Source organism: Pistacia vera, unplaced genomic scaffold (assembly GCF_008641045.1).
Source record: "Pistacia vera cultivar Batoury unplaced genomic scaffold, PisVer_v2 Contig173, whole genome shotgun sequence".
In the NCBI taxonomy this organism is placed as follows: domain Eukaryota; kingdom Viridiplantae; phylum Streptophyta; class Magnoliopsida; order Sapindales; family Anacardiaceae; genus Pistacia; species Pistacia vera.
The window spans coordinates 1,137,215-1,161,969 of record NW_022195823.1 but is presented as its reverse complement, the minus strand read 5'-3'; the positions used below and the strand labels follow the sequence as shown (position 1 = coordinate 1,161,969).

At 34.5% G+C, this 24,755-nt stretch overlaps 1 protein-coding gene across 2 annotated transcripts; it reads left to right on the top strand.

Annotated features, from left to right (window-relative positions):
- Positions 1-13,131: 13,131 nt before the first annotated feature.
- Positions 13,132-24,456, top strand: LOC116125905 (1-phosphatidylinositol-3-phosphate 5-kinase FAB1B-like). Of its 2 annotated transcripts, none has more exons than XM_031411617.1 (14): positions 13,132-13,356; positions 13,702-13,765; positions 14,243-14,927; positions 15,188-15,922; positions 16,637-16,790; positions 16,967-17,311; positions 17,728-18,597; positions 18,729-19,060; positions 19,881-20,004; positions 20,092-20,259; positions 20,489-21,979; positions 22,622-22,888; positions 23,367-23,742; positions 23,879-24,456. In XM_031411617.1, exons 3-13 carry the CDS (start codon positions 14,302-14,304, stop codon positions 23,694-23,696), a joined length of 5,442 nt encoding a protein of 1,813 aa, XP_031267477.1. In that variant the 5' UTR covers positions 13,132-13,356; positions 13,702-13,765; positions 14,243-14,301; the 3' UTR covers positions 23,697-23,742; positions 23,879-24,456. The 2 variants fall into 2 exon arrangements, with proteins under 2 accessions (XP_031267477.1, XP_031267476.1); XM_031411616.1 differs by having other exon boundaries at positions 23,876-24,456.
- The last annotated feature ends 299 nt before the right edge of the window (positions 24,457-24,755 follow it).

Here is a 24,755-nt window from a genome sequence, read left to right as displayed (position 1 = left end):
TGATTGGGCCAAACCACTTTAAAATTTTTGTGTTTTGGTTTTCTTTATTTTTAGTTGCTTGCCTTAATTTTACGTTTGAGTTGTGGGAATCTTTTTTCAATAGTGTGTTCATTATATATTATTAATCATATATGTTGTTTTAGTAAGTCGATTTTTTTAATTGATTGTATAGCAAATTCATGTGTTTGTATTTGTGTTGTTTTGAAACTGTGTTGAAAACAAATCTTTTTTCAGAACATGTTATTGATAAATATTATTATTGTATTAAGTATTGATGTGGTATGTTTGTTATACATTATTAACCATATATGCTGTTTTTTTCTCTGTTTTTTTTATTTGTTTTTATAGGGAATTCATTTTTTTGAATTGTTGTTGTTTCAAAATAGTGTTGAAAACATGTCTTTTTTCACATCATATATTTGATTTAAGATATAAATAATGTTTTGATGTTTAGTTATGGTAGACTGGAATTTGATGTTTTTATCATATTGTATTAAGTATTAACTGTTTCATTACCCATACGTACATGCATTTTTAATTGTTTATAGGATGAAAGTAGCTTATTTTCATTTAATTTTTGTAATGTTGGCATATAACTATGTTTTATTTGATTGTAGAATGAGAAACATATTAAATCATATTTAGCATTCATGGACAAATGGAAGGATATGTTTTTGAGCTCATATGAATCAAGATCTGCTGAAAGTGCAGTAAATATATCCGCCAATCAAGACCTAGAAAAAAGCGTGGTCGCAAACCAAAATGTTTATCGACTAAAACAAAGGAACTTGATAAATAAATTATATGTGATTTGGTGTTGTTTTGTTATTATAATGAACACTGATGAACATGATATTTATATTTTTGTAATTACAAAGTAATCTTTTTGAGCCATCAATTATAATTTATCATGTTTAAAATTATTTTATATGTGAGATATTTGTAATGATCTTTTTTTTTAGTTTATATAAATCATATTTAACTTTAAGGAAGGATATATTTTGATACGTGTGTGTATTTGCTTTTCCATAACTTATTCATGTGTTCCTAATAATATTGTAGGATACATTGATAACAATTGAGAATGGACATTTTAAAAAATAACAGGCAATTTTTAATAACTAAACACACTTGTTGAATAAGTTATTAATTTTTTTTGGATAATGATATTGGTAGAACAACTTACTGTTCAATCCACAATATAATATCTCGTTTATCATTTTTTGTTGATATGATTTTTTCAGTTTCATATGGATAAATAAAAAGAATTATACCTGACAACAAAGTTGTGTCATTTGATTTGTTTTGAAGATCATGAATACCAGAAAAATTAAGCTTATACTTTGGAACGACAATTCTTACTTCTTTAATCTCTTAAACAAAAGTAATCATGAGAAATTGTAAACGGTATATGCCCTCAACAGGTCTGTAATTAGAAACACATGGTAAGACTTTTACATTTTTAATCAAATATATTAAACCTTCACCAATTTAGTTCTTATATTTTGGAACTCTATTCTTCGAAACTGTTCCATGAATAACATTATTCTGTAAAATAATTGGAAATAAAAAAGGTTATCAAACTAGTGTAATATAAAAATTAAGAAAAGATTATATTATTTTAGGAATATATCTTGTACCTGCTCATCAATCAAAATCATATCAAGACTAATCAACTCGTTATTCTTTCTGAAATTCAAACATTCCTACAATCTAGATACTCTGAAAGTGAGTATCCAACCATCTCATGATTGGTTAAGATCTTTAAACGAAATATTCAACATTGTCATAACTTGCCTGTAGGAATTACAATCAACAGCATGAAATTATTTGTAAAAAATAACTTGTTATTCTGAAATCCATTATGTCAAACAATATATAATACATTTAATCATCAATTCCATCAAACACATTCTAGAAACCAATATTTTAAACATGTGTCGGCACAACATCAATAGAAAAACAGAGAATATCAAATTTGAAGTAAAGAAGATTTCAGTTTATTACCACTGTGGATGAAAATATTGTTCTGCAACTTGCTTGCAGAAATTATAATCAACAACATGAATTATCTAATACATTGTGTCAAACAATATATAATACATTTAATTATCAATTCTATCAAACACATTCTAGAAATTAATATTTTAAACATGTTTTGGCACAACATCAACAGAAAAACAGATAAAGATACCAAATTTTAACTACATAAGATTTCAGTTTATTATAACTGTGGACGAAAATATTGTTCGGCAACTTGCTTGCAGAAATTATAATCACCAGCATGCAATTAACTTATAATGTAGTTTTAACTAAAAAAATATATGAAAATATTACAATTGTTATTGAATCATGGTTCGACAACTGGTATCTCGCAATTCTATAGTACAATCTATATAGCTTTTCAACTTTCTTCTTACAATTCAACGGTATGGTTCAACCAATGGCTACAATTTCATTGCACAATTGTAAACAACTTGATGATCAAAATGGATCGGCACATGTATCTGGAAATAACAGTAAAATACTTGATCCAAATAGTTCGTCACATGGGTTCTTTTAGAACAACAATAGACAAATAAATGGATAAGAATGGTTCGGGCAATGTCTTCTTATAACTGAATAACCAAATTACTAGTTCATCAAATGGAACTAACAATTATGTAGCAGAATTTACGGCTCACCATATGGACTAAAACAATCAAATAGTCAAAACCATACAATAAATTACATAACCTTTTAATAAAACTATATAGCAAACATGATAAGCAATCGAACAGGAGAATTGTAATACAGTAGCAAATAAATTGTAACTATGAGAACAAATTTTACTATTCTAACAAAAAAAATATGTAGCAACCATAAGGAGCAATTAAAGAGGCGTATTAAAATGAATACATTACCTTCAATAGAACATAATTTGCAATTATGAGAACAAATATTATGTTTCAACCAATAGTATATACCTACATCAAATCAGAATAAAAAAAGGTTAACAATAATCAGGCAAAAGCAAAAGAAAACAATTACAAATAACAATTTTAAATTGAATACTTTTCTTTCTTCATATGAATAATATAACAAACTGTTAATATATCTATATATATATATATATATATATATATATATGGGATTCAAAGTAATGAATCCTTTCATATTCACTAAAATAATAATAAAAATAAATGTATCTAACCCTTCATATTAATTACACATAAATATTACCATATAACACATACAAAGTATCTTTTCACGTTCACAAATTCCAATAATACACCTTATCGATCCCCTAATATTCACATTCATTAATTCATATTAATGATAAATATTCATATATCTCTAGCTCTTCAAATTCAATTAAACAAAAACATTGAATCAAATTAAATAAAATGTAACTGAAATGATAAAAGGCTATAGAAGGTGAAGAGGCTTCCCAAAAATCCCAGCAAATGTTGTATTTACATAATTAAAGACATCCAACAAACATTGAATCTTGTTATTATATTAATATATGTCATTAATAATCCAAAATAGTCTAAACCAATGACATGCAAGCACTTGCAGCAATTTTAAAGCTTCTAAGATCATACATGGTGCTCAAATAGCTTGGGCTTCAGGATTTATATAAATATATAGATATGCATGTTTAGGAAAATTCTGTCAACAAGAAGTTAAATGTTTAAGGAGGTTAGGTTTGAAGTGGGACCGTTGGTACCCCTCCAGTGTTTCCTAAGAATTTTCCTAGTGCATATTAAATCATTTTCAACACTTACAACTATCATGGGTTATTGAGTTGTCGTCCAACATCTTCCCTAGTGACTCATGTTGTTCTTTCCTTGGAGATAGTCCTTCAACAACGGTCCTCCCGTCTTGCTTGACCTCCCATTTAGACAATTGATTATGTCTTTCCAACAACTCTAGCTCTCTCATCGGGGACTACTTACCTCACATCTAATGGCAGATAGCATTCGCATCTATTACGCAAGCTTGAAGGTTATGACTTATACAAACCACAAGCTTAAAGAGGAGTGTTGACATGTGAATATGGAATGAGAATATGTGACATTATTCTCATTCCTAATATATTTTAGATATTATTCTCTTTCCTTTACTCCAAAGATTGCATCATCATTGTAATATTTTCTATCCTTACATAGCTATAAGACTTTTGTGTAAATATATTGTATATTCACATGCAATACACAAGAACTCAATACAAACAAATCAATTGAATTGAATATAATTTTGGCCTCTCAAAGATATCTTTTGAGCCTACTCCAGCTCTCTTCAATTGCCTCTCTTACCCTCTCAAAGATATCTCTCAAGCATAGTGCAGCTCTCTTCAATTGCCTCTTTTGTCCTCTCAATTCTAACATGTTGACACGCGAATATGGAATGAGAATATGTGACATTAATCTCATTCCTATTGTATTTTAGATATTATTCTCTTTCCTTTATTGCAGAGATTGCATCTTTATTGTAATATTTTCTATCTTTACATAGCTATAAGACTTTTGTATAAATAGGTTGTGTGTTCACATGCAATACACAACAGCTCAATACAATCAATTCAATTCAATTGAATACACTTTTGCCCTCTCAAAGATATCTCTCAGGCATACTTCGACTCTATTCAATTGTCTATCTTGCCCTCTCAATTCTAACATGATTGTTTTTAAGCGAACCTTAACTATGATGTGTACACAAGTGTTGAGTATTCAAGTTCGAGTTTAAGGTGTAGATTTTACTTGGGCGATAACTTCAAGTGCTTAGTTGATCAATTAGTGGCAACGTGTCCTTAATCCAATCTTTGTTAGAATTCAGGTTCATAATCGAAGGTCTAAGTCCGATCAAGTTCAAAGTTTGTCCAAGCAAGGGTAAGTTCAATGAGTGGTCCTCTTTGCCCTCTATAAAACAAGTTACAGTCATGGAGAGCCAACAAAAGAGTTTTTTGACGTAAACCTTTGATGCTCAAGTCAAATTATAGTGTACTAGAAAATCTAGAGAAAGAAGTTCTCAACAATATTAATTAAAAGAGAAATAAAGAGTAAAAGAACACTAAAAAATTAAAATTGAAACTTGAGTTGAATAACTGTTTGGCTCCAAAATCAGGCATTATATGTAGAGGTGAAGGGTTAGTGATTCCAAAAGTGACCATCCTTAAGTTAGAACACTTATCATTAATTTATTGGTATACAGTCGCTTTAAGATTAAATTTTACAATTGTCCTATACTCTTTCCCCTTGTATTTGACCTTAAGCGATAGGGAGAGTCTGTCATTGGCGACGTGTTGTTCAGGCGATTAGTAGAGCTACGAGCTCTTTCCCTTTTTGGATGATGAGTCGTTGGCCAATGAGCTTTTACACTATGATAATCTGAGTCATCTCACATTGCAGATTTTAATAATACTATACTTGTGTATTTAAATTTTAAACACATTGTATGTTCACATACACCATATTGTCATCTTTCAACTTAGGGATAATAAGGTTAGTTCTGAGGTATGACTTAAGTATACTTTAGTTCTATATATTCTTTTAGTTAATGTTTTGGTCCTTGCCAGTAGCATTTTGGTCCTTGAGGTAAGCTATTGTTAGGGAACAAAACGTGATAGAGACTGAAATATTACCAAATAAAATTTATAAGATTAAAGTATTATTTAGAGTAAATGACATGTTTCCACCCAAGGTTTGGTGAAATAGCAAGTTTCCACCCCTAGTTTCATAAATTCTAGATTCCCACTCTTAAACCAATACCGTTAGTGATCTTTAGGTTATGACATAAGTGTAAAGGGTGATATTACCATGCTGCCTTTGACAAATGATTAATAAATTACTTTTTAACCCCAAATTAATACAACTAGAAAAATAACCATCTTACTTTCAAATATATTTCAATAACACCGTCTTCTTCAACCTTCACATCATCTCATCTCCAACCACCCATCCACTGCCATTACCACCACTACCACCTAGCCACTATTGTCGACGACAAACCCAAACACTTTGAAAATCAACCAATCAACCAATCAACTCAAGAAATCCCAAACAAACAAATCCACTTCAACAAATCAACGATCAATCCACTACTGTTGTTCTTTAATCTCTAACACCCGATTTGTCCAAAACCGGAACAAAATCAAACAAACAATCCAAATACAAACACTATCAACCTCCAATCATAACTAAAGCTCTCAATCTCCAACCAATTCTCTAAAAAAATCTCAAAATTAACACAATTCCACCAAAAATGCGATGAAGAACACAAACCTCTCGGTTGGCAAATAACGACTGATTGGTTTATGGGGATAGAGGGGTTTTGTAGAGTGGAAGTTGCTAGTTGCAGTGGTTGTGTCCAATTGGATTTTGGTTGCTGGAATAAGCTAGAATCAAGTGAAGAACAACAAAACCCTAAACCTAACAATGTTGGCGATCAGAAGGGTCAATGAGTCAAGAAACAAGAAACAAGGGGGTTTTGGAGTATGGACTATGAGGAAGATGATGGAGGTGACAGAGGGGTTCAACTCCATTGGGAACAACCTAGATCGGGCAAAAACCAAGAGGGTGTGCAGTCGCTTGAGTAGCTAAAAAGGGCTGAAAACGGCTAGAAAAACGGTCAGATTGGCTAGGGGGAGAAGGAAAAGAGTGTGCGCACAAGCAAAGAGTTTGTGGGCTTGTGGCTGCTGGTTAGGGAGAGAAATGAGAAGCTGTGGCTAAGGAGGGAGAGAGAAATGGCGGAAGAGAAGAAGTAGTTTTAGAGAGAGGGTGCTTGTGAGAAAAATTTTAGATGTGGAGGGTTATTTTGAAATTTTTATTTTAATTTCAGATTTAATGTAGTATAAATGATCACATTACCCTTTGACCGTAACATTAAACGATTTTCTGTTAATTTAACAGTAAGAATCTGAAATTTATGAAACCAAGGGTGAAAACTTGCAATTTTGCCAAACCTTGGGCAGAAACATGTCATTTACTCCATTATTTAAACCAAACTTGAAGGAGTAAATTGTCATTTCCCCTTCTCATTACTAAGAAATTTGTATGATAATCAATTTAGTCTTTCCATCCTTTTGATAAGTTATTAAATAAAACAATCTAGAAATTCACTTAGGTTCTAAAAATTATACTCATCTTTACTTTTTCATAAATCAATTATTGTTAAACACTTAATTAATACAAATTTAACACCCCCACAAAAATAGATTATATAAATAAATGGTTTATTAAATAAGAAGATATCAAATTGAATACATGCACGCTCTCCACATCAAATTGACTTCATTTTAGAATCATTGGACTTTTCAAAGACATGATTGACTTTTACATTATCTATGTTCATCAATGACGTCATAACTTCTGATTGATTTTTCAAAATTTTATTAGTATTTTTTTTTTATAATATTTCAAGTATAATGGAACTTTATTTGATAAATAATCTTCTCCGCATGAAACGTATCAAGTTTGTTAATTAAGAAAAATTATATTTATCTACTCCCATGAAATTGTTTAATATAATTTGATAAATATAATATATAATATAATTATATACAAGATTTGCAATACGTCTTTCTTTATCCACCAAGCAGTGGAATATCATATATTAAATTTTTTGAAGAGATCCTCTTAATAATCATAATTAATTAACATGCTTGTATAGTTTTGCTGATGTGACACTTATAATAAACAATGTTTTAAAACCCGACCAGGGGCCAACCTAGCTAAGCCACCGGCAGCATGGTGTCAGCAAAAAAAAAAAAAAATTGCAGATTTTAATTTTTAACATTGATAATCAAAATTTCCCTGTAACAAATATATTCAAATCTGAAATGAAATTAAAACTACAAGTCTACAACATACCAAGTTATAAAGTAACAACTAAGAAGTAGTTTAAAATTAAATTAAAACAACATAATCAAAATGAAACCAACATCCTACATTTATATTACATTTCCATTTAATTCAAGTCAAGGTTGACTTTGGACATCAGATCCAGAAGCAAAATTACTTATATCAAGATCATCTTCATCATTGTCATCATCAGCATAACCAGCATCTACAAAAAATTGCAAGCAAAAATAAAGTTATTAGTTAAATGTTTTGATTGTAAACTAAATGGACTAATGTAATATAAAATTTAACAAACTAAATTAAATAATATAAGTTAAATTAAATAACATAAATGAAACTTAGAAGTTAGAAGTTAGAACCTCTAGCAGCTTCTGTAAAATCATAATAGGACCAATAGGAATAGATCCTTCTCCATAAAGTGTTTGTTCCAATTCTTCATAATTAAGGCCAGCATCCTCCTCTTCGTCATCAACCACCCAAAAGTCAGTCTTGTCGATGCTCTCATAATCAATAGGATCGAAACTAGTTTTCTTGTAACTCATCCTGGAAGACCATTTTTAACTATTAAAATTTAAAGCATGACAAATAAAAAGATCAAGGAAAATAAGAATAATGAGAAAATGAGTACAGCGTAATCAACAATGTTTTATACCTGTTTTTCAACCACAAGTTATAATGAACAAAGACAAGATCATTTAATCGTTGATGCTCCAATCTATTCCTCGTTTTTTAATGTATGTGCTCAAAAACACTCCAATTTCACTCACACCCGAAAGAGATTGAAGTCTGGCTGAGAATTTTGATTGCAAACTTTTGTAAATTTGGAGTATTATACCCATATGTTCTCCACCATTCATCTAAATGAAAATTAGACACAAGAAAAAACTTTAATTTACAATGTGGAAATCAAACTTAAAACTCACAAATTAAATAACTATTACATAATACATACCCGGTCGTGTGGTTTTGCATGTTTGAATTGCAAGTTCCCAAGAAAAGCTCCCCTCGCGGTCTCGAAATATTCTACTCTCCTCCACCAACGCAGTCTTGTTTAATTTAAACGCACTTGCCTTACTCTCAACAACATCAAGAAAACCACATTGAACCTCCGGTTTGGAGCTAAATCCACTATCATACTGGAAAGCTGGATTTACAAAGTAAGTTGTAGCATGAATATCACGGCGTAACATCCTATCCCATCGCACTTAATAATGTTTGTATAAGGCTTGTACAATCTCTTCTTATTCTTAAACAACTTCTTGATCCCCAACCTCGTTCTGTACATACCATCATACACATATCTGATGGAAGGTCTCTCATCCGAGTCTATAATTCATAGCATACGTATCAACGGATCCACAACTTTGGAAACTATACACATTGCATCCCATAATTCGTTGTTTAGAATTATGGGAATAATTTCCTTGCCTTTATGACTTTCTGCATACCTAGAATCCACGAAGAATCTATCCGTCACCATGGCTTACAAGTCATGTTTGTGATCCTGTAGACTTCTTAAGGCAATACAAGTTGTAGCAAAACGAGTTGCTCCTAGGCGTACAATTTCGGTCCAACCTTGTTCAAGTGATAGAAGACAAATATACATGTTAGTAAAATTGTTTTCCAGAAATAATTAATATGTTATGACTTATAACTTCACAATAAAATAAGCTAAAGATACATTACTTGTCTTTTCCTCAACCATGCTATCAAAAATGTATGATTATACACAAACTTTGTCACCTCAGATGCACGTTTCGCAAGAGTGGCTATGTGATTCATCTCAGCCATATCCTTTAACATCAAGTTTATGCAATGTGCTGCACAAGATGAGCAAGTTATACTCTTATATTTCTCAGCCAACATTCTTCCTGCAACGTTATAATTTGCTCCATTGTCAGTGACAAGATGGACAATATTATTTGGTCCAACCCATACAACCACTTCCTCAAGTAAGGTGAACAATGTCCCGACATCCTTCACAACATATGAAGCATCCATTGACTTCACAAAGGAAGCTCCTTTATGGCAGTACACAAGAAAATTAATCAATGACCTTTGGCAAGTATCAGCCAACCATCTGCCATTAACGTACGTCCAACGTCTTCCCATGTTTTCCTATAACTATCCATAAGTAGCTGCACTTCCTTTTTAGCATCTCTTGTAAATTAACTCGCATAGCATAATCAGTTGGGTGTTTATACCCAGGACCTATTGTAGCTATAGCATCCACCAATGACTGAAGATAAATTGAATTTATTGCATTGATAGAGATGCAAGCATCGTAAAAAAACCTTGCAAAGGCCATATCAACTCTCAACATAACATCTTTCTTAACCAAAACACTCTTAATTGAGGGTTGAGACCCAAGAGTAGTCCTTGGAGCAAAGTAGTTACTAATCCCAACTGGTTTATTTCTATTAGTATTAGGGATTGTACGTGGTTTTTTTCTAGCAGAACCACCTTCATTCACAACCCTTTCTGATGGATGCAGCTCTTGACAATCTTCACCCAACATGTCACCCTCAAATCCATGAACACTAGCACCATAAGGATGTGTACGCTTACAAGTCTCTATTTTTGGGGTATTCTTTACCCCAATATCATTTAGTGCCTCTTTTATCCGAAATTGAACATAAAAAAGAACCCTAGAACACATTCCAACTTCCCCCTTTACTCTTGCTAGATGGAGTTTCATACGATAAATACCTCCCCCTTTAATCACCTTTGAACGATATATACATGTTAATGTCTTCCTTCCATTTTCATCAATGCCCTCAACAACATGTCCCCATACTATAACACTCCTTCCTCGATAAGATTGTGAGGAAGTACCCATGGGCGAAGACTGTTGCCCAGACCCAGATGATGACATTCTCGATTTTCGTCTATTCCTTGGCAACCAACAACAACAAAGATAAATGTTAGCACTTAACTTATACTCTTTAAGCAATGAATTAAAAAATTGCAAATAAATTTGGGACATTGCATATATGAGAAATAGCACACTACAGTGTGCAAAATTGCAGTATGTGAATTTGCACATTGCAGAGTGCAAATACACACTGCAGAGTGCAAGTACACACTGAATCACAAACTGTAGTGTGCAAAAACAAAGTGTCAAAATGCACACTATAGTCTATTTTTGCACACTACACACAACCAATCAAACTAGCCATTTTTACACACTTCAATTTTCAAACACAACCAATCTTACACCAAACAATCACCTCTTCAATATCAAGTTTCAAGCCCACTTCTTTAATATCAAACAATCTCTATGACTCTATCTCAAACAATCTCACAGCAAAACAAAAATCAAAGTTACAAAGAACAATAACAATAAGAAGTTAACAACAATGAAATACACATACCTTGTGGGAGCTGCCGAAGATCGAAGATAAAAGAAGAAGAAGTTATCAAAACCGAATATGAAAAATTAGAGATTTAGAAGTTGTCCAAGGCCCGAAGATTGAAGATCAGTTGAAGATTTTTATGATTGAAATCGGAATCAAAGAAGCCTAAGATCGTAGAAGCTGATTTCGTTTTTGGTAATGGGTTTTTTATTTTTCTTCTCTCTGGTGTTGGGTTTTGTCGAATAAAATTGGGGAAGGGAGAAGAGAAAAGTTGAAAGTGAAAAGGGTTACTTTTTGAATTTTTTTTTTTTAATATTTTACTATAACTGACTCGGTTTATACCGGTTGGATCGGCGGTTCGTTGCAAAAAAACCGGTTCAACCACGAGTGAACACGGGTCAATTGTTATTTCCAATTTTTTATATGAACCGACCTGACCTAATCACCGGTTCCTGGTCGAACTTGTTCAACTGGCCGGACCAGGCTGGGTTTTAAAACCATGATAATAAAAGCAATGTCATACTTATCACAAGTTATGATACTTAGAACTTTGTATACTAATTATTATTACAATGCATTCACCATACTAACATTGTGTATTAATAAAATTAATTTTATAATCACGAAGTTGACGTGTCAACCACAGTGAAAAACAAAAACAAAGGCTTCGTTTGGTTGGATATTGGGAATACTACTTTTAGTATTTCCAAAAAAGTTAAACAGTAAAATACCCAAAAACTCATAATATTATTCAACTTTATTCAACATTTTTTAAACCCCCTAAATTTGTTAATTCAATTAAATACCCCTAAATATTTTTAATGTTTTTGTTACGGCGACTCCGACCACCCTCCGGTGGTGGTGGCCGGCTGTCCGTATTTGAGGGTGGATTGGGGGTATTTTTGTTAACTTTTAATGTTTTATTATAAGGGGTGTTTTGTAAAAAAATAAACATAGTGGGTATTTTACAATTTGTAAATCCTACATCGTAATACCCGCCCAATTTAACTTTTTTTTAACTTTTTTCAAAAATTTTTTTCCAAAAACACAAAATTGTGAACCAAACGGAGCCAAAGCTCTTAAACAGCCTATACATGGTGATACTATTACGATAAATTTAATTTCCAGGGGAATTCAGTATGGGCAGCAAAGAAGTAAACTCTTGTAAATTGAATCATTCTCTGGAAAAATAGGTTACGTTGCTGTGTTTCCAATTTTCTCGTTTTTCACGCAAACTCGAGTCTTGAGGGTTGACTTGACGCCAATATTTCATCGGCTTTTGAATGGTTCCAGGCCTTACATATGTTTTCCGTTTTTTCTCTTATTTTTCAGTTCCTTTATCGTGATCCTTCACGTGCTCCAGATTTGACTCACGCTCACGCCTCACCTCATCTTCAACCCAAAAGAAATTTTGCGTCTCACCGGTTCGTAATCGTACACCAATGTCAACTCAATTCATATAATTTAATTAATTAATATTTACATTTTAAATTAGTAAATAAAATAAAATAAAATATTTGACTTGAAAAAGCACTTAATTTTCATCTCCTACTTTCCTCTTTTCGTCCTGCCAATCTTTGCTCTTATCATGTGACTAGGACCTCCTTTTTCCTTTTTTGGGTATTTTCATTATTGCAATTAAATTATTTTATTAATCCAATATTTCGCTATATTGAAGGTTTTCGTATAGATTTGGTAAGTTTTGAAGCATACGCGCTTACGTTTGTGTATTTTTGAACGAAAATTTGACTATTTAAAAAAAAAAAAAATTGTATAATATTCGAAAGAAAAAACGAGAGAGTCCTGAATGGAATAAAATATTCAAAAAATTAATTAAGAAATTAGATATGTACTTATCACGAAACCAATATATTATCATGACACATGCGGTTCGAGTAAAAAGAGAAGGGAGGCTTTTTTGTGCACAGAAAAAAAAAAGCTAACAAACAAACCAGAAACACACAAAAACCCAAAATAAAAATTAATCACCAAAGAAAAAATAATATAATTTTTGAGACAACACAAACAAAGCAAGGGAGGCACAGCTCAACGGCCAAAGCTTTAAGAAGAAGATTGAACTACAATTTTAATTTCTCAATTATTAACCAGTTATACTCTCTACAACGGAACACTATTTTACCGGCTGGAATTTACAGGTGTTGGTTAACTCCATTTCTCGCCCTTATAATTTCATTTCTCTCAACAGTTTCTTCGTGTAGGAGTAGAATTATTGTATGTTGTTCTCGATAATTTGACAACTTCAATTTTCCGAAATCAGGTTATGGAAATTTTGTTGTATATTTTGTGGAGAAGAGATCTGATTGCGATTGTTTTTATTTGAAACTGACGGTTTCAGAATGATAATTTTCATATTTTTTTTTTTTTGGTCGAATTATGGTTTTTAATTGATGAGGGATTTGATTTGTTCAGTGTAGGTTGGTGGAATAACTTTTTACCAGCTGCATGCATTGGTTATTTATATTTCATTTTTTATTTTGCAGTGAACATTTTGTGAAGTGAGAGTAACTGCTATAAGTTGCTAAAGAATTTGTTGCGGCTAAGCAGGTACTTTCACTACGAATCAGAAAATTGCATTTGATAATTGAATGGATAGTGTAATTTTTTTTTTATTACATATTGTGGGGAAGCTGTATAAATATGACAGAAAGCTTGGAATGTTTTTGAATTTAGGTCATGAATTGGAATTAGATAGAACTGAGATATATATACATATATTAAATGGATTGGTATCTCAAATATTGGTTGGTTATGCATCTAAAATTCTTTTATGTTAGCAAACATAGCGTGAAAATAATTCCAACACCGATATTTATTCTATGTTCTAAAATTATGCGGTTTTTCAATCAAGTTATCACGGCTGTGGCTTCATTGCCATTAGACTTTATGTTACTTATAAAATGGATGCATGAATTTACGAATTCTTAATTTTCTTATGGAGTTTTTATAGTTTTTTTGTTGATTTGTTTAAGCTGTTTTCGGCTTTGATTCTCATCTGGAACTTGTATACTGATTTGTGGATAGCTTGTGAGAGTGGCCAATGATTGTGTCATAATGAGAAGGCTCGGGTGGGACCATTGCCGATGGGCACCCCCGACAACAAACTATCTGAGTTTCTAGACGTGGTGAGATCTTGGATACCTCGTAGAGGTGAGCCTGCAAATGTGTCAAGGGACTTTTGGATGCCCGATCAAAGCTGTAGGGTATGCTATGAGTGTGACACCCAATTCACTGTTTTCAACCGTAGGCATCATTGTCGTCTTTGTGGACTAGTCTTCTGTGCCAAGTGCACTGCAAACTCTGTTCCTGTTTCATTTGATGAGTCAAGGACTAGTTGTGAAGATTCAGAGCGGATTAGGGTTTGTAATTATTGCTTCAAGCAATGGGAGCAGGGGATAGGAGCAGTTGATGATGGGACCACCCATGCGCCCAGTGCTGGTCTCAGTCCATCACCATCTGCTACAAGCTTGGCCAGCACCAAGTCCAGCTGTACTTGTAACAGTAGTAGCTGTACTGTTGGTTCAACTCCTTACTCAACTGGACCTTATCAACACGTGCCATACACATCTTGTATTAGCCCTCGAAAGTCTGCACAGATGGATCCTTCTAATGCTGAGCAAGAGAATCTAGCATCTGTGACGAGCAAAAGCCCTGATACGGCTATATTGGTTGATTCCACTCCTAATCAGTTGGGCTTTTGCATGAACAGGTAATCTGAGTAACTCACAAAGCAATGTCACCCATAAACTTTTTAAGCTTAAAGTTTCTTGTGTCTTCTGTATGAATGCTCTTGTTTATTGCATGTGTAAGTGTGAGGAGAAATTTTCTTTTTTTGGGGTGGGTTGGAGACATGACGGTGTCAGAATTAGACATTGCTCCTTTACTTAATGTTTGTTTTGCTTTTACTTTACCAATGCCGTCTTGACTGTCACTTAATCTGTCATTTGTTGCTTCTTATCATTTGTGCAGGAGTGATGATGAGGATGATGACTATCGTGTTTATCATTCAGATTCAGAGATGAGGCATTATTCTCAAGGCAATGACTATTATGGTGTTGTCAATATAGATGAAATTGATCGCACTTATGGGCCACATAAAGTGCTACCTGAAGGAGAGAACATCACTAGAAAAAGTTTAAGTTGTTCACAATTATCTGAGAGTTTTGATACACAGGGGGCGGAAAAAATTAAGGATCTGCAAGAAGAAACACAGGAAGGTGAAATTGGTGATTGTGAAGCTCCTTTATATGATGGGGAGGGTACCAATAGTGCACCTGTGGATTTTGAGAATGATGCGCTGCTCTGGATCCCTCCAGAGCCAGAGGATGAAGAGGATGAGAGAGAAACTGTTCTATTTGATGATGATGATGATGAGGGTGCAACAGGGGAGTGGGGATATTTACGCTCTGCAAACAGCTTTGGTAGTGGGGAGTACCGTAGTAGAGATAAGTCAGGTGAAGAGCATAGGAAGGCCATGAAGAACGTGGTAGAAGGGCATTTTAGAGCTTTGGTATCTCAGCTTTTGCAGGTTGAAAACCTACCTGTGGGTGATGAAGATGACAGAGAGAGTTGGTTGGAAACAATTACATCTTTGTCATGGGAAGCTGCAACACTTCTTAAGCCAGACACTAGCAAGGGTGGAGGGATGGATCCTGGAGGATATGTGAAGGTTAAATGTATAGCTTCTGGGTGTCGTAGTGACAGGTAATATTAATAGATATATCGAGAACTTGTCTATGAATCTACCTACAAATGCAGCTGTGCACTCATTTGGGTTTTGCTATTTTGATAGACCGGTTTTACAATGGTTCATATTTTGATAGTTTTTACCTACTAATAATCCTGTGTTGCTAATAAAATTTTCTGATAGCTAATAATGGATTGTACAGATAGATTTTAGAAGATATGGCTGTGTTTATAGGCAATGATCATATTTTAATGTTGTATTCCTAGATTTGTTTTCCTGTTGCTGGGACTTTTTTGGTGGGGTAGATAGTTCTCGTTTTCAATAGATGTTTTGGATTAGTTTTGTTCTTGCAACATGAATTAGATTTTTAGATTTTTTTGGTCTGACTTGATTATCCAATTGCATTTTACTGGCAATCTTTTCCTTCACATCGTTGGTCAGCTATGATGTGAAGTTCCGCATGCTACATAATACTTGAATATTAATTGCTGCAACAGTGAACTCTTATGTATGATATGAAACTCTGAAGCAGCTGGTTGGAGAATGCAAAGAAGAATCGGTTCTTTTGTCTCTAAGAAAATTTAAGATAGATCAGAATGGTGAACAAAAAATGTGTTGCCAATGTCACTTGTTGCATGTAATCTTTGGAAGGTTGTTTTAATTTTTTTTTTTTTTTTTTTTAACTGTCCACCAATATTAAAAATTATGCTGATGCTGATATTTTTCTCCAGTATGGTGATTAAAGGAGTTGTTTGTAAGAAAAATGTTGCTCATCGGCGAATGACATCAAAAATAGATAAACCACATTTTCTAATCCTTGGAGGAGCTTTGGAGTATCAGCGTGTTGCTAACCACTTGTCAAGTGTGGACACTTTGTTGCAACAGGTTTATATTGTTTACTATTTCTTCTTTTTAGGTTTGTAAAAGTATTACGTTGAGTCTGTTGATTTCTAATAAGGAATCAAACCACAGGTAACATTCCTTTAATCACACACTATTTGCCACACCCAGAAGCAATAAGTCATAATATTTGTTTTTATGGGCCCCTTTCTCTTTTCCAGGAAATGGACCATTTGAAGATGGCTGTTGCAAAGATTGCTGCTCATCACCCCAATGTTCTTTTGGTAGAGAAGTCGGTATCCCGGTATGCACAGGAGTACCTTCTTGCAAAAGACATATCACTTGTTCTGAATATTAAGAGGCCGCTTTTAGAGCGAATAGCTCGCTGCACTGGTGCACAAATTGTCCCATCAATTGATCATCTCACATCACAGAAACTGGGGTATTGTGACATGTTTCATGTGGACAAATTTCTTGAAGAACATGGCAGTGCTGGACAAGGTGGGAAGAAATTGATGAAGACACTAATGTTCTTTGAGGGTTGTCCAAGGCCTTTGGGCTGTACTGTAAGTCCTGCAGCATTTACGTACAATTTACACAAGCACTATGGTTTTGAATTCATTCTGCTATGTTTGTGGAAACTTGCTAGTGTGTTGGTGTCCTATAGGACTGACTTGATGCATATTTGAATTACATGCATGGAATTTAGGCTACCATTGTTTGTAACACCAAAAATAATTTGTGTCGATTTACATGTATAATGTAGCAGAGACTAGGGAGTTGTATGCAATCAGGTTAATTGGTGAAGTAACTTTTTGGATATGCGATATGGGTTCTTCAGTGTCTGCAGGTGCTTCAAGTTTATGGAAGTATTTCTGTAGATCACCTTAGTCATCCCTTTGAATTATTTATGGGGCTGTAATTTGCAGGATAAAAAGTTGTGAAAAGAATTAAGATGGTCTTATTGCTTAACTTTGTTCAGATTTTGCTGAGGGGTGCCAGTGGTGATGACTTGAAGAAGGTAAAACATGTGGTGCAGTATGGCGTTTTTGCAGCTTATCACCTGGCTCTGGAGACATCATTTCTGGCTGATGAAGGTGCTTCACTTCCAGAACTCCCTTTGAAGTCTCCGATAACTGTTGCATTACCTGAAAAACCATCAAACATTGATAGGTCCATTTCCACAGTACCTGGCTTTATGATCCCTGCCACTGGAAAGCCTTCATCTCCTCAACCTATAAGTGAACTACAGAAATCCAACAAAGGCCTTATCTCAGATGGAGTCTCAACCATCAATGTAGATTCTTTGTCCAAATTGAAAGGGGTCAATTCAACTTCCTTATCTGAACCTTCTGCAAGCTCTATTGAAGCTGCTGCTTCCTCTGCTTCCTTATCTCCTACTGGGCAGAATATCCCGTATTCTTACCATATTGATCCCTCACCCGAACATGCCTTTGAGGAGGAAAATAAAGTGGCTCCTAAAGAATTTTTTAAGGCTAAAATAGTGGACGCTGGAGGAACTGCACTGGATGATCATGCAGTTTCTAGTGGTTTTGGCACCTCGGACATATCAAGACAAGATGATGGTTGCAATCTTGTGAGTGCTAATTCTTGGGCTGCTCCAGAGTTGTTGTCCAAGCAAGATAATGTTAATAACTGTGAGGAGATGGGATCTTCAAAGGAAGAGTTTCCTCCCTCAACTTCAGACCATCAGAGCATTTTAGTGTCCTTATCAACACGCTGTGTATGGAAGGGAACTGTGTGTGAACGGGCCCATCTTTTACGAATCAAATACTATAATAGCTTTGATAAGCCTTTGGGGAGATTTTTACGAGATCATTTGTTTGATCAGGTTCTCCTTTCTTTTCTTTTCTTTTTTGTTTTAGAGTCATAATTATTGTTATAATCTTTTCCCAAAAGACGTTTATTCCCTTGGCAATTTCATGGCCGTCAATTGAGTTAGATCTTTGTCTCTTTTGTCAGAGCTATCGCTGTCGTTCATGTGACCAGCCATCAGATGCTCATGTTCATTGTTACACTCATCGACAAGGCAGTCTTACGATATCTGTTAAGAAACTCCCAGAGTTTCTCTTACCAGGGGAACGGGAAGGAAAAATTTGGATGTGGCACAGGTGTCTGCGATGTCCTCGGACCAATGGGTTCCCTCCGGCTACTAGGAGAGTTGTAATGTCTGATGCTGCCTGGGGTTTATCTTTTGGGAAATTTTTGGAGCTTAGCTTTTCTAATCATGCTGCTGCAAGCAGAGTTGCAAGTTGTGGTCATTCGCTTCACAGGGATTGTCTCCGGTTCTATGGGTATGCTTTCTCTTGAAGAATTTTTACATTGCACACTTGAAGTATCAAGTTTCTTTTAATATATTGTTTAATATGCACAAACTACTTGTAAACATGCCCACATGGAGGATTGGTCCATCATCTGTGCATTTTGTATGTTCGATATGTCACTGGTTTTAAAAATATAATAAAAGAGAAAAAGGGACCTTTGATTGTCCTGCATAAAGTGATATCTTTATATACATTTGACAAGGGTATGAAATGTCAATGAGTATTTTTTATTTATGGGGAAAATGCATTTAACATGCTGGTTGCATGACTGCATAGTTTTGCTTATATGATCTTCTTCTAGACTCCACCTGGAAAATTTTAGGTTGAAGTGACAAGAAGTTAATTTTTTTTTTTTTTGGTTGCCTAGGAAACAAAGATACTATTTAGAACAAAAAAGCATACAAGAATAGACAAGTTGTCCACAAAAATAGGACAAGCTGTCCCAAGAACCCAAAGACAACAAAAACCATACAAGATGAAAAAACTTCCTGTCTAGGCAGTTTAAGCTTCCCTTTATGTTGAATAAAGATGAAAGAAACTTCCTGGAACTCTGAAGTAAAGTTGCCAACAAGTTTTTGCTTATGTCCTGACATTTTACTACTTGATGTTAATGACCCTTATATATGCCAGATAATGATGTATGAAGATGAATATGATGTGTTGTTTGACATAATAAAGAATGATAAATTTTGAAAGGACTGCATTGGTTGAAGCACCAAAGGGCTTATGAACCCGAAGAGACAACTTTATTCTTAATTGTTGTCTAAAGTAGTTGCTGTCACATGTGCAGTTTTGGGAGAATGGTTGCTTGCTTCCGCTATGCCTCAATTGATGTTCATTCTGTTTATCTTCCACTATCAAAGCTTGATTTCAACTCTGATAATCAAGATTGGATGCAAAAAGAAGCAAATGAGGTAGAATGATTACAAATACTCTTTTTAGTTCTAACCAGCAGTTCTCAATTTGGCAATGCTTATGAGATTAATTATCTTGCCTAATAGGTATGTAGCAGGGCAGAATTCCTATTTAATGAAGTGTACAATGCTCTACATCAGATTTCAGTGAAAATAGGGGCAGGGTCAGAGGATGGAGGCACGAAAATAACTGAATCAAGACTTCGTATCTCAGAATTGGAAGGGATTCTGCAAAGGGATAAATCAGAACTTGAGGTACTGGATTGGATGCTGCTTAAAATAAGACATCAGATTGCGGCTTAAGATCATCTGTCATTAAGCAACGTTCTGATGTCAAATTTTTAATTTTACATGCAAGTATGCCATAGTTAGCTTAGTGTTAAGGAGGCAAAGCCTATTTCTTATTGCTGCAAAAAGTCTTTTCATGAGATGAAGTTTTATTCCTTGTATTACCTATTTCTGATAACTGTATGTAATTGTTTAGGAATCTTTGCGGAAAGCAGTATGTAAGGATGTAAAACTTGGCCAACCTGCAATTGATATTCTTGAGATCAACAAATTAAGAAGGCAGATACTTTTCCATTCATATGTTTGGGACCAGCGCCTGATACATGCAGCCAGTTTAGTTAGCAACAGTTGTATCCCAAAACTCAAGGAGAAGCCAGTCAGTGTCAAAGAGAAGTTTGCTGAAGTGAATTTGACTTCCAAGCTGGGTAAAGGATTTAGTAGTTGTGACTCTGTTTTTCTGGACAGAAAGCCTGATCTACATTGTACTCAAGGAGGAGTCTCTGGTGACATTAGTGAGCCAGATGGAGTTCACAAACAAATTGGTGTAGATCAAGACCTAAACCTGAAGAATGAGGGGGAGCATTGTCAAAGTGTTAGTGATAAATTTGAAAGACAGGAATCTGGTAAAATTGTCCGAAGAGCTTTATCAGAGGGGGAGTTTCCTGTAATGGCCAATTTATCTGACACCCTTGATGCAGCATGGACTGGTGAAAATCACCAAGCAAACATCAATGCTAAAGAGAATGACTGTTCTCTTCCTGATCCTGCCTTGTTTGATTCCTCAACCATGGTAAATTCAGTTTCAGCAAGTAGTACGGAACAGGGTGGGGCTGAAGTCTTACGTACTCTTAGCTCTGTATTATCTACCAAGGGAACTGACAATGTGGATTACTCCAAAAGTTGGGCTGGGATGCCTTTTCTGAATTTCTATAGTTCATTTAACAAAAACACTTCATTAAATGCTCAAAAGCTTGCTGTTGCGGAGTACAATCCTACGTATGTCCTGTCGTTTAGGGAGTTGGAACGGCAAAGTGGTGCCAGGTTGCTTCTACCTGTTGGTGTTAATGACACTGTTGTGCCCGTTTATGATGATGAACCTACTAGTATTATAGCATATGCGCTTATCTCGTCAGATTATCATGTCCAGATTTCTGAGTCTGAGAGACTGAAAGATGCTGCTGATTCTGCAGTTTCTGATTCAGTGAATCTGTCCTCGGTTTACTCCTTTGATGACACCTCTTTTGATAGTTTTAAAAGTCTTGGGTCAACTGATGAGAGCATCTTATCAATGTCCGGGTCCAGGGGCTCCCAAGTTTTGGATCCACTGTCATACACAAAGGACTTGCATGCCAGAATTTCTTTTGCAGATGATGGCCCTCTTGGGAAAGTAAAGTACACAGTTACCTGTTACTATGCTAAGCGTTTTGATGCCCTGAGGAGAAAATGTTGCCCTTCTGAGTTAGATTTCATACGATCTCTAAGTCGTTGTAAGAAGTGGGAGGCCCAAGGTGGAAAAAGCAATGCCTTCTTTGCAAAAACCTTAGATGATCGGTTTATTGTCAAACAAGTTACAAAGACAGAGCTGGAGTCGTTCATCAAGTTTGGGCCAGCTTATTTTAAGTATTTGTCACATTCTATTGGTACAGGAAGCCCAACTTGCCTGGCAAAGATCCTAGGTATTTACCAGGTATTATTCTTTCTTTTTGCCACCATATCATTTAAGAGCAATGCTAGTTTTACAAAGACACATACAAAGGGGGTATACAAAGACAATCTACACCCTTGATTTTCATGATTTCTCTCTCTCTCTCTCTCTCTTTCTCTTTTTCCGTTTTTTCTTTGTTTTTTTCTTCTAGATGATGTTAGTTTGTAGCCTTCTTTATATGGGTTTTTGTAAGGATAACATTTTTCATCATTTAATTACCTATGAAAAATAATTCAAGGCAAATCTCCATGGTGTAAGACTCGGTATTTGAGTTTGTTCTATATTGATAACCATCTTCTTTAATTCATGTTTTGGGAATGTACTCTAGCCAGATGGTTGCACACCTTGGAGCTTCCAAGTATTCTCCATGAGCCTTATATGCAAGCTACATGTATTGTTAACCATGTCTAATACATGTTAATATATCTACAGGTTATAGGTATAAAATTAACGATTCTCTGATGCTGAGAAGTTGAATGTATAAGTGCTACTAACTGAAAAGATTAATTTTGTTTTCAACTGCATTCCATAAGCTTTCACACCATTTGTTTCAGATGTCAATTTAAGCCAGTTGTATGCAACTCTTATATTAATTTATTATCTTTTGTTGGTTTTTTGTTTAAGGTTTTATCAAAGCACCTTAAAGGAGGGAAAGAAACAAAGATGGATGTTTTAGTCATGGAGAATCTTCTTTTTAGGCGCACCATTACACGACTTTATGACCTCAAGGGTTCTTCTCGATCACGGTATAACCCAGATACCAGTGGGAGTAATAAAGTTCTGCTAGATCAGAATTTGATCGAAACTATGCCAACTTCTCCAATTTTTGTGGGAAACAGGGCAAAGCGATTGCTGGAAAGAGCCGTCTGGAATGATACTGCATTTCTTGCTGTATGTTGGAATTGATTGCTCGTCTCTTGATACTACATAAACTGTTTGTTTTCTGTGCTGGTATATTGGATGAGAATATGAGATACAGGATTTTATTTTTATTGTTGTTTCCTTTTAAATCTTACTTTTTAAGTGTTTGAACTAGAAATTAAAGCTGGTACGGCTGTTGCTAGAGTCGGTAATAATGATACTGGGCAGGCGAGTTTAGTATCGTATGTGAAACAGTATTTATATCTGTTGTCATCTATCCATATGTCCATATTTTGGTTTTGGGCGGTAGAGAAATGTTGGAGAAATTGTGTGCCTTGATTTTCATCTTCCCAGTGATCATCTTAAGGCTTTGAGGCTACCCACGTTGGATTTAGTCTCTCTCTAACGCATTGTATAACTGTTTAAAATTAATTGCAATACTGCTACTGTTGCTCTTCTATTTCACTTGCTTTATATTTTCATGATATGTTTATACATGTGGTTGCAGTCAATTGATGTTATGGACTACTCGTTACTGGTTGGTGTGGACGAGGAAAAGCACGAACTGGTGCTTGGGATCATTGATTTTATGAGGCAATATACATGGGACAAGCACCTGGAAACTTGGGTGAAGACTACAGGAATCCTTGGCGGACCCAAGAACACAACTCCGACTGTCATCTCCCCCCAGCAATACAAGAAACGGTTCAGGAAAGCTATGAGCACATATTTTCTGATGGTGCCAGATCAATGGTCGCCCCCTATGATCATTCGCAGTGAATCCCAATCAGATCTCTGTGAAGAAAACACACAGGGCGTTACCTCCTTTGATTCATAACGCAAAAACTACACCCTATGTTCCTTTTGCCTGTATATGTCAAGATGTAAGTTAAATAGGAAACTTCCCTATTTTATTTCTTCTTTCTTTTCATTGTATTTTTTTTTTTTTTTTGACAGATGGTTGCTTAGTTTTAGTTTTTAATATGGTCAATCGTTTAATATTTTTTTTGTTATCAGCAGGAAAAAAGGCTCTTTAAAGCCAACATTTTTTTGACCAGGGACAATAGTGGTGGATGCTCTCTGGAGTAACTGTACAATAATTTCTTGTATTAGTTAGCGCACCTACACACTTATGCACACAGTTATTATAGTTTAATTTTTTTTAAATAGTTTAGTTCATAAAGTCACTGTAGTGTAAATGTGTAATATCTGTTCAGTTCAAAAGTCTTTCACATTTGTCATCTTTTAATTCATTAGGAAATAGGTACATAGTTTTGAACAGTAGATTTATGTTATCAGTTAGGCGTTGCGGCTTCTTTTCAAAACTACACCGCAGATGGAGATGACGGGAAATATCCGGATTGATAGGCACCTTTAAGACCTATCCATCACATTGATATTTTTATGTGATTTGTCAAAATAAGTGTATTGAATCAAGGAATTTGACTAATAGCTCAGGAACAAACAAACATATAAACTTTACAACCTTGAAATGTCATTTTGTAACATATTACAACAATGTTCCTTAAGTTTTTTCTTATAATTTTAATTTTTAAGTATCTTGTTACATTTTCAACAAGGGCAATACTATATCTACAGTTAAATCTTATAAATTTTATTTTACAAATCCGACGTAGCTTGCAATGAGTTCTACCTACCTAGCAATGGATTCTATCTGTTCAATTGTGAGCTATTACATTGGGGTTATGAGAAAAAGTTTGTAAAATTAGGTTGTAAGATAATCTTTATTTTTTCAATAATATTTTGTGTGTGCAGTATTTATGCTTTGTCACTATTACTCGAGAATCTCTACGAATATATGGTGTATTGACCAAGAAATTCTTTTATGACTCATATAGCCGTAAAATGGTAGGTTCCTTACAAGAACCAAATATAT

Coding starts and splice junctions, on each gene's coding strand:
- LOC116125905 (XM_031411617.1), top strand. CDS start 14,302: ATGGGCACCCCCGACAACAAACTATCTGAGTTTCTAGACGTGGTGAGA. Junction 19,061..19,880: donor GATTGTCTCCGGTTCTATGG/GTATGCTTTCTC, acceptor TCACATGTGCAG/TTTTGGGAGAATGGTTGCTT. Junction 21,980..22,621: donor AGATCCTAGGTATTTACCAG/GTATTATTCTTT, acceptor TTTTTGTTTAAG/GTTTTATCAAAGCACCTTAA.